General features: G+C 38.1%; 1 protein-coding gene across 1 annotated transcript in view; it reads left to right on the forward strand.

Moving 5' to 3' along the window:
* Positions 1–16,307, forward strand: part of LOC103606314 (procollagen C-endopeptidase enhancer 2-like) — a 108,961-nt gene that overhangs the window by 69,228 nt on the left and 23,426 nt on the right. The window contains exons 4-6 of the mRNA XM_008590931.1: positions 5,424–5,679; positions 12,802–12,926; positions 16,263–16,306. Coding sequence (XP_008589153.1) covers positions 5,424–5,679; positions 12,802–12,926; positions 16,263–16,306 — 425 coding nt within the window. The remainder of the gene's footprint in view (positions 1–5,423; positions 5,680–12,801; positions 12,927–16,262; position 16,307) is intronic.

Consider the following 16,307-nt stretch of genomic DNA (forward strand, 5'->3'; position numbering starts at 1 on the left):
ATTTACCTTAGGTGGGCCCTCAGCACTCCTGGTATTCCAGCTATCTTTCCTTAATCCATGCACACAGCTCCTGCTCTGGTCTCAAACTCCCAGTAGCTCCTCTCCATCGACACTTGCTGTTCATGACCTTGTTTCCTATTTTACTAAGAAAAGAAAAGCAATCAGAGAAACAGTTCCATATGCTCCTCATATTCCTCCTCATCTCCTGAGCCCCCTGCATCTGCCTTCCCTCTTCTCACTGGGCAGACTGCCCACGCTCCTGCCAAGGCCAGCTCCTCCATCTGTGCCTTAGATCAGATGCCCCTTTGCCTACTCAAGGACATCTCTCCAGCAGTTCTCTCTCTTGCCTCATCAGGTTTGCCCTCTCTACAGAATAGTTCCCATCTGCGTGCAAACATGCCTTAATATGGCCCATTGTAAAAACCCTGTCTTGACTCCTCATACCCTTCTAGTTACTCCCATATCGTTCTGTTCATCTTTACAGCAAAACTCCTTGAAAGGCTTGTCTGTATTCATTATCACCAATTCCTCTCACCCCATTTTCTATCGATCCTTCTTTTATCAGGCTTTGTCCCTACTATACCACCAAAACAGCTTTGTCAGAGTTACCAGGGACCTCTGGTTACTAACCCTCTGTATTGCTAAATCTTGTGGTCTGTCCCAGAATTCATCTTCTACAACTCACAGCAGCATGTAACTCAGCTGACCTTTCCTTGCCACTTGACACACTCTCTTCACTTGGCTTCTGGGCACCGCAATCTACTCCTGCTTATTGACTCAGTCTCTATCATGGTTTGACCTCATCTCACAGACCTGATGGTATTGGAGTACCCTGGGGCTCTATCCTTAGACCTCTTTTTTATTTTCACTCTGTGGGTGATTTCACCAAGTTTCATAGCTATGAATTACCCTCTGTACACTTACACAAACAGTCATTTGTGTAAATTATACAAATAGTCTTATTTATGCAAGGATAAAAAAATTAATTTAGTTTGAAACTGTTTTCTTGGCCAGAAACTTTTAAGTGATTCATAGAGAGCTTGCTTATATTTAAGATTACAGATGTAGCATCACATTTTGATAACTTTCTGATCATGGGATAAATAGAGGTTGTATACAAAACAGCATTAAAAAACAGGGAAGTTTTACAAAAGAGATCTCAGTGCGAATGTTTAAAAATTAAATTTCTTTTTCTGCTCTCAGCTTCTTAGGGTGTGACTTTGTAGCTTCCGATATTCACACCGTTGAGATAAGCTTCTAGCAATTAGAATGCAACCATGGCAAAGCCAAAATATCCCCCTTCTTGGGACTACATTACAGTTTCTACTGTGGGGTATATGTATGTGTTTGACACAAAAAGCAAATAGCACTGAAAACACTTCATTCATATCATAGGAAAAAAACAATTAATGGCACTGAACTCACCAACATGGGAAAGCCACATTAATGTTACAGCATTTATTGACCCTACAGTCTGAGATAGTTCATTAAGATGAATGTAAACCAAGTGGTTTGGGTTGTGTGTGCATGATTTAACCACTGATTTTTGTCATACATAAGTTTTTATGGGATGAAATTCTCACACTATTCAGTGAAGATCTCGTCTAGTTGAAAACATGACACAAATATGACCGAGACTTTATGACTGAAAGACAATACTAAAAAAACAAACAAACAAAAAAAAATCTCTGAACAACTTGAATGAAGAAATTAAAAGATGATATGAACTGGGGAAGAAATGGGGCTTTTGTAACCTGAGAATCCTACCAAATGCCTCTGTAGCCGCTTTTTTCTGCTTACTTAGGAAACAAAGAAGAAAGCATCATAAGAATTACATGGGGGAAATTAGGGTAAAGAAAATCTTGTGAAAAAGCGAAAGCTTATCTTTTTCATGATTAGTGCATTGTGTTTCAAGGCTGCCTGCTATATAAAGTTTGCACCTGGAAAACAAATAAAAAAAAAAAACTCAGTGGTTTTTTGAGAAGATAAATAAAATAGACCAATGATTAGGCAGACTACTAAAAGAAGAAGAGAGAAGACACAAATAACAAAAATTAGAGATGAAAAAGGAGACATAAGCAATACCACAGAAATACAAAGAATCATTAGAGACTATTATGAACAACTATATGCCAACAAATTTGAAAACCTGGGGGTAATGGATAAATTTTTGGACACATACAAACTACCAAGACTGAACCAAGAAGAAATAGAAAACCTGAACAGACAAATAACAAGCAAGAGATTGAAGCAGTAATCAGAAGTCTCCCAACAAAGAAAAGCCCAGGTCCAGATGGCTTTACTGCTCAATTCTACCAAACATTTAAAGAGGAATTAATACCAGTTCTTTTCAAGCTATTCCAAAAAATTGAAACAGAGGCCATTCTCCCAGACTCACTCTATGAGGCTAGCATCACCCTGATACCAAAGCCAGACAAAGATTCAACCAAAAAAGAAACTACAGGCCAATATCCCTTATGAACATAGATGCAACATCAGCACTATACTGATCCTCAACAAAATTGTAACAAACAGAATATAGCAACACATCAAAGAAATTATACACCATGATCAAATGGGATTCATCCCAGGGATGCAAGGATGATTCAACATATGCAAGTCAATAAATGTGATACATCACATCAACAAAATCAAGGACAAAGACCATATGATTATCTCAATAGATGCAGAAAAAGAATTTGACAAAATTCAACATCCCTTCGTGATAAAGACTCTCAACAAATTAGGTATAGAAGGAAAGTATCTCAACATAATAAAAAATGTATATGACAAACCCTCTGCCAATATCATCCTGAATGGGGAAAAGTTGAAATCTTTTCCCTTGAGAATGGGAACAAGACAAGGATGCCCACTCTTACCACTCCTATTTAACATAGTACTAGAAGTACTAGCCAGAGCAATCAGGCAATACAAAGAAATAAAGGGCATCCAAATTGGAAAAGATGAAGTGAAATTGTCCCTGTTTGCAGATGTCATGATCCTATATATAGAAGAGTCTAAAATCTCTACAAAAAAACTCTTAGAGTTGATAAATGACTTTAGTAAAGTTGCAGGATACAAAATCAACATGCAAAACTCTGTAATGTTTTTATACTCCAACAACAAACTAGCAGAAAAAGAAACCAAGGAAGCAAGCCCATTTACAACAATCACCAAAACAAACAAACAAAAAACCGAAGGAACCAACTTAACTGAGGAGTTGAAAGATCTCTACAATGAAAATTACAAATCACTGTTGAAAGAAATTAAAAAGGACACCAAAAGATGGAAAGACGTTCCTTCCTTCTAGATTGGAAGAATTAACATCGTGAAAATGTCCATACCGCCCAAAGCGATCTACAGATTCAGTGTAACCTCCATCAAAATACCAATGACATTCTTCACAGAAATAGAAAAAAAACCCCTAACATTCATAGGAAACAACAAAAAACCCCAAATAGCCAAAGCAATCTTGAGCAAAAAAAAAAAGCTGGAGGCATAACACTACCTGACTTCAAACTGTACTACAAAGTTATAGTTACCAAAAATCATAGTACTGGCATAAAAATAGACACTCAGACCAGTGGAACAGAATAGAGAACCCAGAAATCAACCCACATACTTACAGCCAACTGATCTTTGACAAAAGCAACAACAACATACATAGGAGAAAGGACTGCCTCTTCAATAAATGGTGCTGGGAAAACTGGACATCCAGGGCCGGCCCGGTGGCGCACTGCTACAGTGCGCCGCTTGGGAGCATGGCGGCGCTCCCGCCGAGGGTTCGGATCCCACATACAGACCAGTTCCCGCTCACTGGCTGAGCGAGGTGCGGGTGCAGCACTGAGGGTTGCGATCCCATTGCCGGTCCCGATCCGGTACGGGTGCGACACTGAGGGTTGCGATCCGTTGCCGGACACGAAAAAAGACAAAAAAGGAAAAAAAAAAAAAAACTGGACATCCAAATTAGGAGAACAAAACTAGACCTGTACCTCTTACCATACACCAAAATCAACTCAAAATGGATTAAAGACTTAAATATAAGACTTGAAACTATAAAGCTCCTAAAAGAAAATGCGGGAAACACTTCAGGATGTAGGACTGAGCAAAGACTTTAAGAATATGACCCCCAAAGCATAGGCAACAAAAAGAAAAGTAAACAAATGGGATTTTATCAAACTACAAAGCTTCTGCACAGCAAAAGAAACAATCAAGAGAGTGAAAAGGTAACCTACAGAGTGGGAGAAAATATTTGCAAACTACACATCTGACAAAGGTTTAATATCCAGAATATACAAGGAGCTCAAACAACTTAACAGTAAAAGAAAAAATAACCTGATTTAAAAATGGGCAAAGGAGCTAAATAGGCATCTCTCAAAGGAAGATATACAAATGGCCAACAGACATGTGAAAAAATGCTCAGCATCACTCAACATCAGGGAAATGCAAATCAGAAGCACATTAAGATACCATCTCACCCCAGTTAGACTGGCTATCATCAAAAGATGGAGAACAACAAATGCTGGCAAGGATGTGGAGAAAGTGAACCCTCCTACACTATTGGTGGAACTGTAAATTGGTGCAGCCATTATGGAAAATGGTATGGAGATTCCTTAAACAACTTCAGATGGAGCTGCCATATGATCCAGCAATTCCACTGCTGGGTATATACCCAAAGGAATGGAAAGCATCATGTCAAAGAGATACCTGTACCCCCATGTTTATTGCAGCTCTGTTTTCAATAGCCAAGAGTTGGAATCAACCTAATGTCCATCATCAGATGACTGGATAAGGAAAATGTGGTATATCTACACAATGGAATATTAATCAGCTGTAAAAAAGAATGAAATGTTGCCATTCACAGCAACATGGATGAACTTACAGAAAATCATGTTAAGTGAAATAAGCCAGGCACAGAAAGAGAAATACTGTATGTTCTCACTCATAAGTGGGAGCTAAAATTATTAGCATATAAATACAAGAAAGAAGGATACAACATTCACAATAATACACTGAACTTTCAAAAGGACAACTGAAAGGCTGGCCTATGGCTCACTCAGGAGAGTGCGGTGCTGATAACACCAAGGCCTTGGGTTCGGATCCCATATAGGGATGGCCGGTTAGCTCATCGGGTGAGCGTGGTGCTGACAACACCAAGTCAAGTGTTAAGATCCCCTTACCGGTCATCTTTAAAAAAAAAAAAAAAAGGACAACTGAGGTTACTAGAAGTGGAAAGTGAAGGGGGTGGGAGGAATGGGTAAAGGGCCACAAAACTTTCCTTGGCTTAGTTCAGATTTGAGAGAGGAAAAAGTATCATTTTGGCTACTATACTTTTATCTGCTCACTGTAGTAATTGGTTAGATGTGAAGGCCTCAGACATTGTTTTCACGACACAGTTTTCTAATTGGCCCCTTTCTCGACAGGTTCCAGAAGGAAAAGTAGTCGTTCTCAATTTCCGATTCATAGACCTCGAGAGTGACAACTTGTGCCGCTATGACTTTGTGGATGTGTACAATGGTCACGCCAACAGCCAGCGCATTGGGCGCTTCTGCGGCACGTTCCGGCCTGGAGCCCTTGTGTCCAGTGGCAACAAGATGATGGTGCAGATGATTTCCGATGCCAACACAGCTGGAAATGGCTTCATGGCCATGTTCTCCGCTGCTGAACCAAACGAAAGAGGTACCATTTCCACATAATGGCGTTAACAGCAGTAATAGTGGTTCACAGTTATTGAATACCTATGTGTGTCAGGTACTGTTCTGGGCACTTTATATATATTTATTCCTTTAATCTAAAGCTTTAGAGCAGTTCTTCTCAAACAGAGAGGTAATGAATTCCACCAAACTATCAAGAGATCATTAAAAAATCAGTCTTTTTTTGTTTAAGTTCATATGCATTCTTGTAAAAATTCAATTATAGAAGAAATTCATGGAGGAGAAATGTGGAGCTTGCATACATATACACACATACAAATATACAGACACAGCCCTTCCCTCCATGGTAGTCCCTTCTCCAGAAATAGCCATGGTCAGTGGTTCCCATACCTTTCTGTAGATGCTTACTTATATTTATATGCTTTTACAGTAGCTTTTTAAAAATATGAATGGGCTCATACATTCCTATTATTTTACAACTTTTTCTTTTCACTTAAGACTATGTCTTGGGATGTTTTCGTGTCAGTATATGTGAACTCCCAAGGTGCTGTGGTTTGAATGTGTCCCCCAAAGTCCATGTGCTGGAAACTTAATCCCCTGTGCAACAGTGGTGGGAGGTGGGACCTTTCATAGGTGATTAGGTCATGAGGGCTCTGCCATCATGAATGGATTTGATGTCATATCTCAGGAGTGGGTTGGTTGTTGCAAGAGTGGGTTTGTTATTAAAGCGGGTTCAGCCCTTGTTGCTGTCCTGCTCTCGCACTCTCTTGCCCTTCCACCTTCTGCCACGGGATGATGCGCAGGAGTGTCCTCACCAGATGCAGACCCCTTGAGTGGACTTCTCAGCCTCCAGAACTGTAAGAAATTAATTTCTTTTCTTTATAAATTGCCTTGTCAATGGTATTCTCTTATAGCAACACAGAATGGACTAAGACACAAGGGTGGAAAGCTCGATCCTTGAAAGATAACTGCATCAGGCAAAATTTGTACATTTTCAGCCTTTTGCCTGAGGGCACGTGCTGATCCGCTGTAGGCTTGTGCTGTAGTGCAACATCTGGCTTGAGAGGTCAGAGGACAGAATTTGGGGCTGACGAGCAGCCAGAAGGTTTGAGAGGAAATCCTGGCAGGGAGCTACAGAAGAATTGAGGCACAAAATATGCAGATAGAATCTACTCAAATCATCATGTGACAGCTAAACTCTACATATGTGGGGAGAGCCCAGCTGGCCTGGCAGAAAAGCATCAACTGAATAATGAAAGAACTGAACGAAGATTACAGCTGCTGCTCATTGTCAGGGAGAGACTTTGAGTTTGAGTCTAAGTTAAATGCCCGCTAGAACAAAAATAATTTTTCACACAACAGAATCTAGAGTATAATGTATCATTCATAATGTCCAGTATCTTAGTCATGTAATGAAACAGAAGTGCATCCATATTCAAGAAGAAAATCAGTCAATAAAGACTGACCTCACAATAACTCAAATGATGCAATTAGCAGGCAAGCACTTTAAAGCAGTAATTATAAACTTGTTTCAGGATTTCAAGGGAAATATAAGTATAATAAATAAACAGATTGAGAATCTCAGAAGAGAAACAGAAACTGTAAAAAAAAAAAAAGAATCAAGTGATAATTCTAGAGTTAAAAACTACAGAATATGAAATTTTAAAATTTATCTGATGGGCCTACAGGTAGATTGGAGATGGCAAAAAAAAGAGTCAGTGAATTTGAATAGAAATGATCCAATCTGAAGAACCAGGAGGAAGAAGAGTAAAGAATAAGAACCTCAGAGACCATATCAAGTGATCTAATGTATCTGCAATTTTTGTCCCAGAAAAAGAGAGTGCTAATAGTGCAGAAAAAATACTTGAAGAAATAATGATCTGACTGTAGCCAAACTTAGTGAAAAACATCAATTTATACAGCCAAAAAGGACAACAAACTCCAAGCAGGATAAATAAAAATTGACTCTACTTCCAGTCAAGGTGGCAGAATAGATGGTCCCCAGTGTCACTGTCTCCCACAAATCAACCAATTTACAACTATTAACAAGCAACAACAGCCAAGTGGAGCCACTAGAGCTCAGGGAAGAGGAGGAGAGACCTACGGAGTGCATGAAGGTGGGAGAAGCCACGATGAGAGAAAGAAAGAACCATTCTGACCGTTTCGAACCCTGACTGCTTCCAGGCTGGAGCTGCTGAGCGCACAGAGCAGGAGCTGGCAAAAGCCACAGCTGCACCCATCAGATGAAGTTGCTTGGAGGTGGCAGGGGAGAAGAGGGCCTTGGTGGCCCCCAGGCCAGCAAAACCACTAATTGGGTTCCTGTGAACCCACATAGGAGCAAGGAGCCACTCAGAGACCAGTGAGTCATCACAAGGGACCAGAGGATGGCCCGTCCCATGGGAAGTGTTGCAGCACAGGCAGTGGGGGAGATGGGCCCACTGAGGAAATACTGGGACACAGCAAAGACAGCTGATCTGCCCCCCAATCAGCGTATGATCATTCAGAGGAGACTAGTCAGGAATACAGAACTGCATGGGGTGCAGTTTGATGAAAAGACTCAGACCCAGATTAGAGTTACTACACAACCCAGGTGCACCGGGCCTCTGAAAAGCTGGAAGTACCTATAAAATCAACCATTAAAACCTGAGCTGCACAAAAAACCTTCCCCAGGGAATCAGCAGCAAAGCAGCAATTTAACTAAACCACAGAGCTGAAGTGCTGGTCCCCACAGGAAGTTCCCCCACTTTAGAAGTAAGAAAAGGACAAAAAATTAGTTCCAGCACAGAGTTTAAGTGGTGGGAACAGCAAATAATCCAACACAGAACTGAAAGAAAAAACAGAGTACCCACAACCAGAGACAAAGTTTGATATTAGCTAGTAAAGGTCTCATTTCATCAAAGAACACCTATAACACCTAGAAGGACTGTAAGTCCCCTGGGCTACCAAGCCAGAAAGGGGGGGGGGGCAACCAGGCACACTGTCAGTGCCATGGGGTGTGCCCAGGGTCCTGAAGTCTGCAGCTGGGGACCAGACCTTCCTCCCACAACCAGGCACACTGCCAGCACCATGGGGGCTTCCTGGGGTCCTGAGGTATGGAACTGGGGATTGGGCCCTCCTCCCACAACCAGGCACACTGCCAGCATCACCACCAACTAGGTAAGGAGCATGCCAAAAACATCACCTCCATGTGGGTGGCCCACCACAGCCACCACAGTAACCAGGGCTGCCGTGAAAGTGGCTACATGCCACAACCACTGTACAGATGATCCACCAGCCACTGGAGTGCATTGACACAAGGAGAGTCACCAGCAGAAACCAAAGAAAAGAAGAGGATGTCTCTCTCCACAAAGCCCATTCCAGAGTGACAGAAGAAGCATCTGCTATGCAATAATATTGGGGGACCTGATCATACCTCTCAGCATTGGACAGATCATCTAGACAAGAAGTCAACAGAGTAACCATTATTCTTTCAGAAGGAGAGAAGAAATCTAGGGTAATTAGAGAGGGGAGGAGGGAGTGAGAGGGGGATGGGGAAAGATTGGACAAGGGGTATAAAGAATAAGTACAATTTGTAACAATATATATGCTAGTAATATTGATTTGATCAACATATGTCAATGTTGAATCCCCAAAATATGGATAATCAAGTATGATTCAATAAAAAGTTTTAAATAAAGGATAAGTAAAAATGAAGCCAGATTGCGGTACATCATAATTACAGAAATCTAAAGATAAAGAGAAAATCTTGAAATCAATCAGATAAAAGCAAATTGCATACAGAAGAACAACGGTATGTATGACAACTTTCTTTTAATCAGAAATGATGGAGGTCAGAAGGTGATGTCACAGCATTTGTTTTCAAAAGTGAAATAAAGATATTTGCAGATTAACACTACAAATATCTGAAAGACATTTTTAAACTTGCACCACAAGAAATATTGAAGGACGTTCCTCAGGTTGAGGCAAAGGACCCCACGAGGTAACATGAAGGGAACAGGAGGAACGAAGGTCATTGGAAATGGTAATATAAGGACTATGTCTTATTTTTGTATCTTATTTTCTTTTATCTCTTAATTTCTTTACATGTAATTGTTCAAAACAACAAAAAAATTAACACTATTGTAGAATATATAATGTGAGATGTAATGTTTGGCAACCAAAGGATGGACAGGTAAGTGGAACAGCGCTGTTGTGCATGCACACACATGTACAGTACATGAAGAACTCTACTTAGAGTTGCAATGTTAACTTTAAGCAGATTATGATAAATTAACAGCAACCAAAGGATGGACAGGTAAGTGGAACAGCGCTGTTGTGCATGCACACACATGTATAGTACATGAAGAACTCTACTTAGAGTTGCAATGTTAACTTTAAGCAGATTATGATAAATTAAAAATGCAGATTGTAATCCCTAGAGTACCCATTAAAAATGCAAGTTACAGCTAAAAGCCAAAAGATTAAATAGAATAACAAAATTATCCAACTATACAAAGAAAACTGGAAGGAGAAACAGATGGAGTGAAAGGAAGGTAAGACAAATAGAAAAGATAGTAAATGGAACACTAAATCCAAGCATATCAATACATACACTAAACGTAAAGAATTAAATGCTCCAGTTAGGAGGCAGTTATTGCTAGAATGGATTAAAAAGCAAGGCCTAACTGTATGTTGTCTACAAGAACGCACTTGAAATACAAAAAACAAATAGTTCGAAAGTAAAAGGATGGAGCAATATGTACCATGCACCCTTCATTAAAAGTAAAACTGATACAAAGAAATGAAAATGTTTAGGTGATAGAAATGTTAACTATTCTGATTAGATCATTATACAATGTATGCATCATTGAAACAACAAACTGTACCCATAAACATGTACAATGAAAAAAATTAATTAAAAATTTTAAAAAGTAAAACTAATGCTTATAAAAAGACATCTTTACAAGTATGAACAGGCATCCTTCAGAAGGGAAAAAATACAAAATTATATGGTAAAAGACTTGTAAAGTATGAAAAGAACTCATATCATTCAATAGTAAAAAGATAACGGTCCCAATAAATATAAATATGGGCAAAACAATTGAACAGACGCTTCACAAAGGAAGACATGTGTGGCCAATAAGTACATGAAAAATTGCTCAGTGTCATTAGTCATCAGGGTAATGCCAATCAAAACCACAATGAGATACCATTACTTACCCACTGTTGGCTAAAAAAAGTGACAGGACCAAATGGTGGTTAAGGATGTGAAGCAACGAAAGTGCTCATATTTCAAGAGATATAAAATGATACAACCACTTAGGGAAAAGTTTTAGTACTTTTTTTTATGAAGTTAAGCATCTACATCTACTCTTGACCCAGCAGTTGCACTCCTGGGTATTTATGCAAGAAAAATGAAAATAAAGGTTTGTATAAAAATGTTCACAGCAGCTTCGTTCACAACAGGCCAAACTGGAAACAACCCAAATGAACATTAACAGGGCAATGGGTAAACAAACTGTGGTGTCTCCATACAATGGAGTACTACTCAGCAATAGATAGGAACAAACTACCAACACACACAGCAAAGTGAATGAATCTCTTAGACATGGTGCTAAGCAAGAGAAGACAGACACGGGTGAGTGCCCATTGTGTGATTCCACTTACATGGCACTCTAGAACAAAACTGATGGAAGGTGAAACTTTTCAGAAAAATGGTGTAGGGAATTAGCAAGTTGGGAAGGAATACAGAAATTTTGTGGGAGATGGATTCTATATCATCTCAGGAGTGTGGCTTACCCGGGTATATGTATTTTTCAAATTTGTACAGCTAAGATTTGTGCATTTCAAATTTACCTCCTCAAAACTTGTAAAATAGTAACAACAATGAAGCAGGTGGTAGGATCGGGTAGTGGTACAGCTAGAACAGGAGGAGGATGATTGTTGAAACCGTGTTATGTGGGAGGTCACTGTATTATTCTATTTACTTTGTACATGCTTGAGATTTTCCATTAATAAAGTTTTAGAAATTATTCCAACCTCAATTTTTGTAATACATTTTCTTAAATTTACAGATTTGTTTTAAGAGTGTTTATTTTCTGGGTCAAAGAAATATTCGATTAAAGTATATTAATTCCTTTAGTTTCAGCTCAGTTTTTGTTTGTTAGTTAATTCAAGTGAAGTTAAATTTAGAATTTTGTATCAAAATAACTTTTTTAAGTGATTTCTGTCAGCCTATCAGTACGTACACATTACATATCACCATATGTCAGTTACATATATCAGGTGTCCAAAATGATGTTTGTCAAATATTAATAGTGGTGAGTTTTAGGTAGTGGGATTTGGGGTAATTTTTTACTTTCTCCTTTATGCTTTTCTGTATTGCTGAAAATTTATAAACATGTATTATTTTTACAAACAAAATTATCTTTAAAATTATTAAAGATATATATACAGAATATAAAGTTTTCTAGTAATGAGAATTGTCTATACTAACTAATTCAAATTTGGTCCATGGGCATTTATAAATACCAATGCCTTGAGGATTCTTTTTTTCTTAAGCATATTCATTATTACAAATCATGATTTTTTTTCTCTTAAAGTCTGTATGATTTGTTGAGCCTACAAGTTTTCTGAATGAGCATATGCCCAAATGTTTGGTCTTCACTTATCCAAAAATGAAAAAAAGAAAAAAGCTGTGACCCTAACTTTAGTCCTTTCTTCTCATGTGCTGATATAGTATGGCAGGTCAAAGAGGTCATTCATGTTGTGTGTGCGTGTGTACATGTGTGCGTGTAGCCGATTATCAATGTAACCATTTTTTAAGTGAAAATTTAAGAGCTTCTGCCATTGCCTTTATTTACTATACTGTCACCTATGCTCCACATTTCTAATCTGTATGTGGTTGTATTGCTGTAACCTATATCAGGATATAACTTTTGGGTTTTTTTCCATGTTTGATAACTTCAGGGGATCAGTATTGTGGAGGACGCCTTGAAAGACCTTCTGGGTCTTTTAAAACCCCCAACTGGCCAGACCGNTTCTGCCATTGCCTTTATTTACTATACTGTCACCTATGCTCCACATTTCTAATCTGTATGTGGTTGTATTGCTGTAACCTATATCAGGATATAACTTTTGGGTTTTTTTCCATGTTTGATAACTTCAGGGGATCAGTATTGTGGAGGACGCCTTGAAAGACCTTCTGGGTCTTTTAAAACCCCCAACTGGCCAGACCGGGATTACCCTGCAGGAGTCACTTGTGTGTGGCACATTATAGCCCCAAAGAATCAGGTGAGGTTCCCTAAAAATGTGAAGAAAGTGTGCGTGTGTGAATCGACCAGACAGTGTGAGGGGCCCCCCCTCTCACGAGCCTCGGGTTGTGGGACTTTGTCAAAAGCTAAGGACACAGGGAGGGGAGGCCTGCTAGATACAGATATTTCTTCATAGAAAAACCCAGATTAAATTTTCCCTTTGCACCATTTGACTTGCAGAGACGTGGATTTAACTTCCTATTATATAATTACAGTTTTCAAAAGTTTTTAAAATACAAATTGTAAGCAAATCCCATATAAGATTGTTTAACCTGGTGGCAGATGTTATTTATAAACGGCAATGACCAACTGTGGAAGGATAAAAGTCCCCAAGTATATGTACTTTGGGTTACCATTTGCTCACACAGCAAACCCATCATGTCCTGATAATAGTCATCCTAGTGTCAAATCAAAAAGTCTGCATGCTTTCCTGCTGCAAAGCCAGTGCAAGCAAGCCGCATCATCTCTTCAGAGAACAAGGTATCTGATGTGCAAGCTGCTCTGCTTCAGGGTGTTTTGAGTTGTTTAAAATAAAATTTCTGTAGGTTTTCCACAAAAAGCTTTATTCATTGCTCTAAAACAACCAACAGAGAAGGTCTAGTTTTTTAGTATTTATTAGTTTGTGGTTATATGAATTTTTACCCTTCTGGGAACCACTTTCGGATATTAATTGCAGGGTAGAACTTGACATAGAAATAGATGAAACCTACTTCGTGGACTTTTAAAAATAACTTTGTAAAAATTATTATTATAATTACCAACACAATAGACTTTAATCCAAATACTGTGAGGTGAGCATTATGATGTCATTTTTAAAAAGCTTTTCTAAATTGATCTTTCATATAGCTTGCACAAACACTATTTGTCATATATTTATTTTTTAAATTGAAAATTATTTAGGCCAAGTCAATATACCATGGCAATTAGTGATCTGAACATATTTACACATACACACGTGTACACATGTACACTTTAATCATAATCTCAAAACTATTTTATTCTTAAGGAGAAAAATATGGTTACTTATTTAATAATGAAAGAGTGTATAAAACAATTGAACGTTTTATAGTTTAAGATAACATCATAAAAAATTACATTTCTGAAGCATTTAAATCATTATGTAATTCTTGGAATTATATTGGTCTTTTTTTTTCTCTGTGACATTTGTAAATATATTCAACCAAATAATTTCAACTTAATTGTACTTGTAGATTACAATTCAGCATCTCTTTTCCATTGTTTTTCCCTTTGATTATTTACATTTTAAGTTTGAGTTTTATTTTATTAATGTGATTTTTGGCTTCAGCCAATTGAGTTTTTAATCATGATTGTAGTGTTTGAAATCACTGACAGCTCTGTCCAAAGGAGAAAAATATAATGGGAAAATTAAGTCCTAAATAATTTCTGTGCACGTTTATGGGAATTTTTTTCTATTAAAGAATTGCCTCTGGGCGGAGCCCGTGGCGCACTCAGGAGAGTGCCGCACTGGGAGCGCTACTGCCGCAGGTTCGGATCCTATATAGGGATGGCCACCGGTGCGCTCACTGGCTGAGCGTGGTGCGGCCAGTCTCAAAAAGGACAAAAAAAAAAAAAAGAATTGCCTCCACTTTTTATAATAGCTTTCTCCCTAATCCTCTTATTTACTTATTTTTAATCTTCTCTCCAAAAGTTTTTACATGATTTATTTCTAAGAAGAGAAAGTTCAGCTGATTTTTTAATAACCTGGAAAGCATTTTATTAGTAACTAGTGAGAAGTCACTGGACCCAAAGAGTAAGTAATTCAGTACAATTTAAAGCAGTGTTAAGTAGGAATAGGCCATTATTCACCTGTCACTGGCACTGACTTTTTTGAAGGTAGGTAAGTATGTAGATGTGTGGCAATTATGTTCAAAGCCCAAATTTACCTTTGTGTCCATCTGTGATGCTATTGCTATCAGCATCTTCACCCAGATCACCAGGTATGAGTATTTAGCTAATAAGAATTAATGCACATTTTCTTCCCTGAAGCAGTAGGGAGGATTCTTGCCCACCTGCTACCCAGCAAGAATAGGTACAGCTGTCTGGTGCCATGGGTATTCATGAGCCTGGTGAGATTTCCTTTGATTCACACATTGGAGGAGCTCTTTAAAAATCTGCTTGTAAGAAGAATGATTGATTGCCTATTAAATCAAAATTTCCTGTTCACTTGAATAATTTAGAACACTATTATTGGTACTAGGGCAAAATTTTTTTTAAATTAAGAAATACTTAAGAATTCTAACACTGACTTTGTTTATCAATGCTTCTATGCACCCTCTTCAAAAATCAACCACATTCCGAGTAGGCTGTTCTCAGTGTGCACACATTCCAAAGAAACTTCAAGAAGACATCACCGTCAATTCCCACTTTCCTGAATCTCTGGTTCTAAAAATTTGACTCCTTTACATGTAATAGGAATGTCGGTCTCCTTCTCTCAGAAGGAAACAACTTCATCCACTCCTCTCTCCCACACACACCACACCCCAACATACACTAATACAGGGGGCACTTTAAATAATACCCTTTATTTTTATTAGTTTTCCTTGAGAGAAGGATGAAGTTGGCATATAGCCCTTTCACACTCCAACACAATTCATTATCCAACTACAGGGTTTTTTCCTCTCTTTTTTTTCTTCCTTTTCCCCAGCTTTATTGAGGTACTTGACAAATAAAAATTGCATATATTTACAGTGTTCAGTGTGATGTTTTGATGTATATATATATATATATATATATACATATATATATATATATATATATATACATATATATATATATATATATATATACACACACACATACATACATTGTGAAATGATTACCACAGTCAAGCTAATTCATCTGTTAATCACCTTGCATAGTTATCCTTTTGGCGTGTGCATGTGATGAGAACATTTAAGATCCACTCTCTTAGCAATTTTCAAGTATACCATACATTATTATTGATTACCATCACCGTGCTGTATAGTAGATCTCCAGAACCAATTTATAGCCTTAATGTAGACTGCTAGACCTATATAGTGTTCCCATACTTTTGTAGCAGTACGTGAACAGAGCTTCTAAGTTTAGGATCCTAACTAGGGTTGATCTGGGTTTGAGATGATCTTTTGAAATGATTAAAAATAGAAGCAAAAGAATATCACAATATTGTTAACTAAATACGAAATATGCAACAAGAAATGAATACATATTTTACAAAGGAAAATCACATATCCTACAAATCTGGGGAGAATAATAATTCCATTTGAGGTTATTCAACAATACTATTTTTAACATTTCTAATGTGCTTTCTCTATAGCTTATAGAATTAAAGTTTGAGAAGTTTGATGTTGAGCGAGATAAC

This window comes from Galeopterus variegatus, unplaced genomic scaffold (genome assembly GCF_000696425.1).
Source record: "Galeopterus variegatus unplaced genomic scaffold, G_variegatus-3.0.2 Scaffold6471, whole genome shotgun sequence".
NCBI lineage: Eukaryota > Metazoa > Chordata > Mammalia > Dermoptera > Cynocephalidae > Galeopterus > Galeopterus variegatus.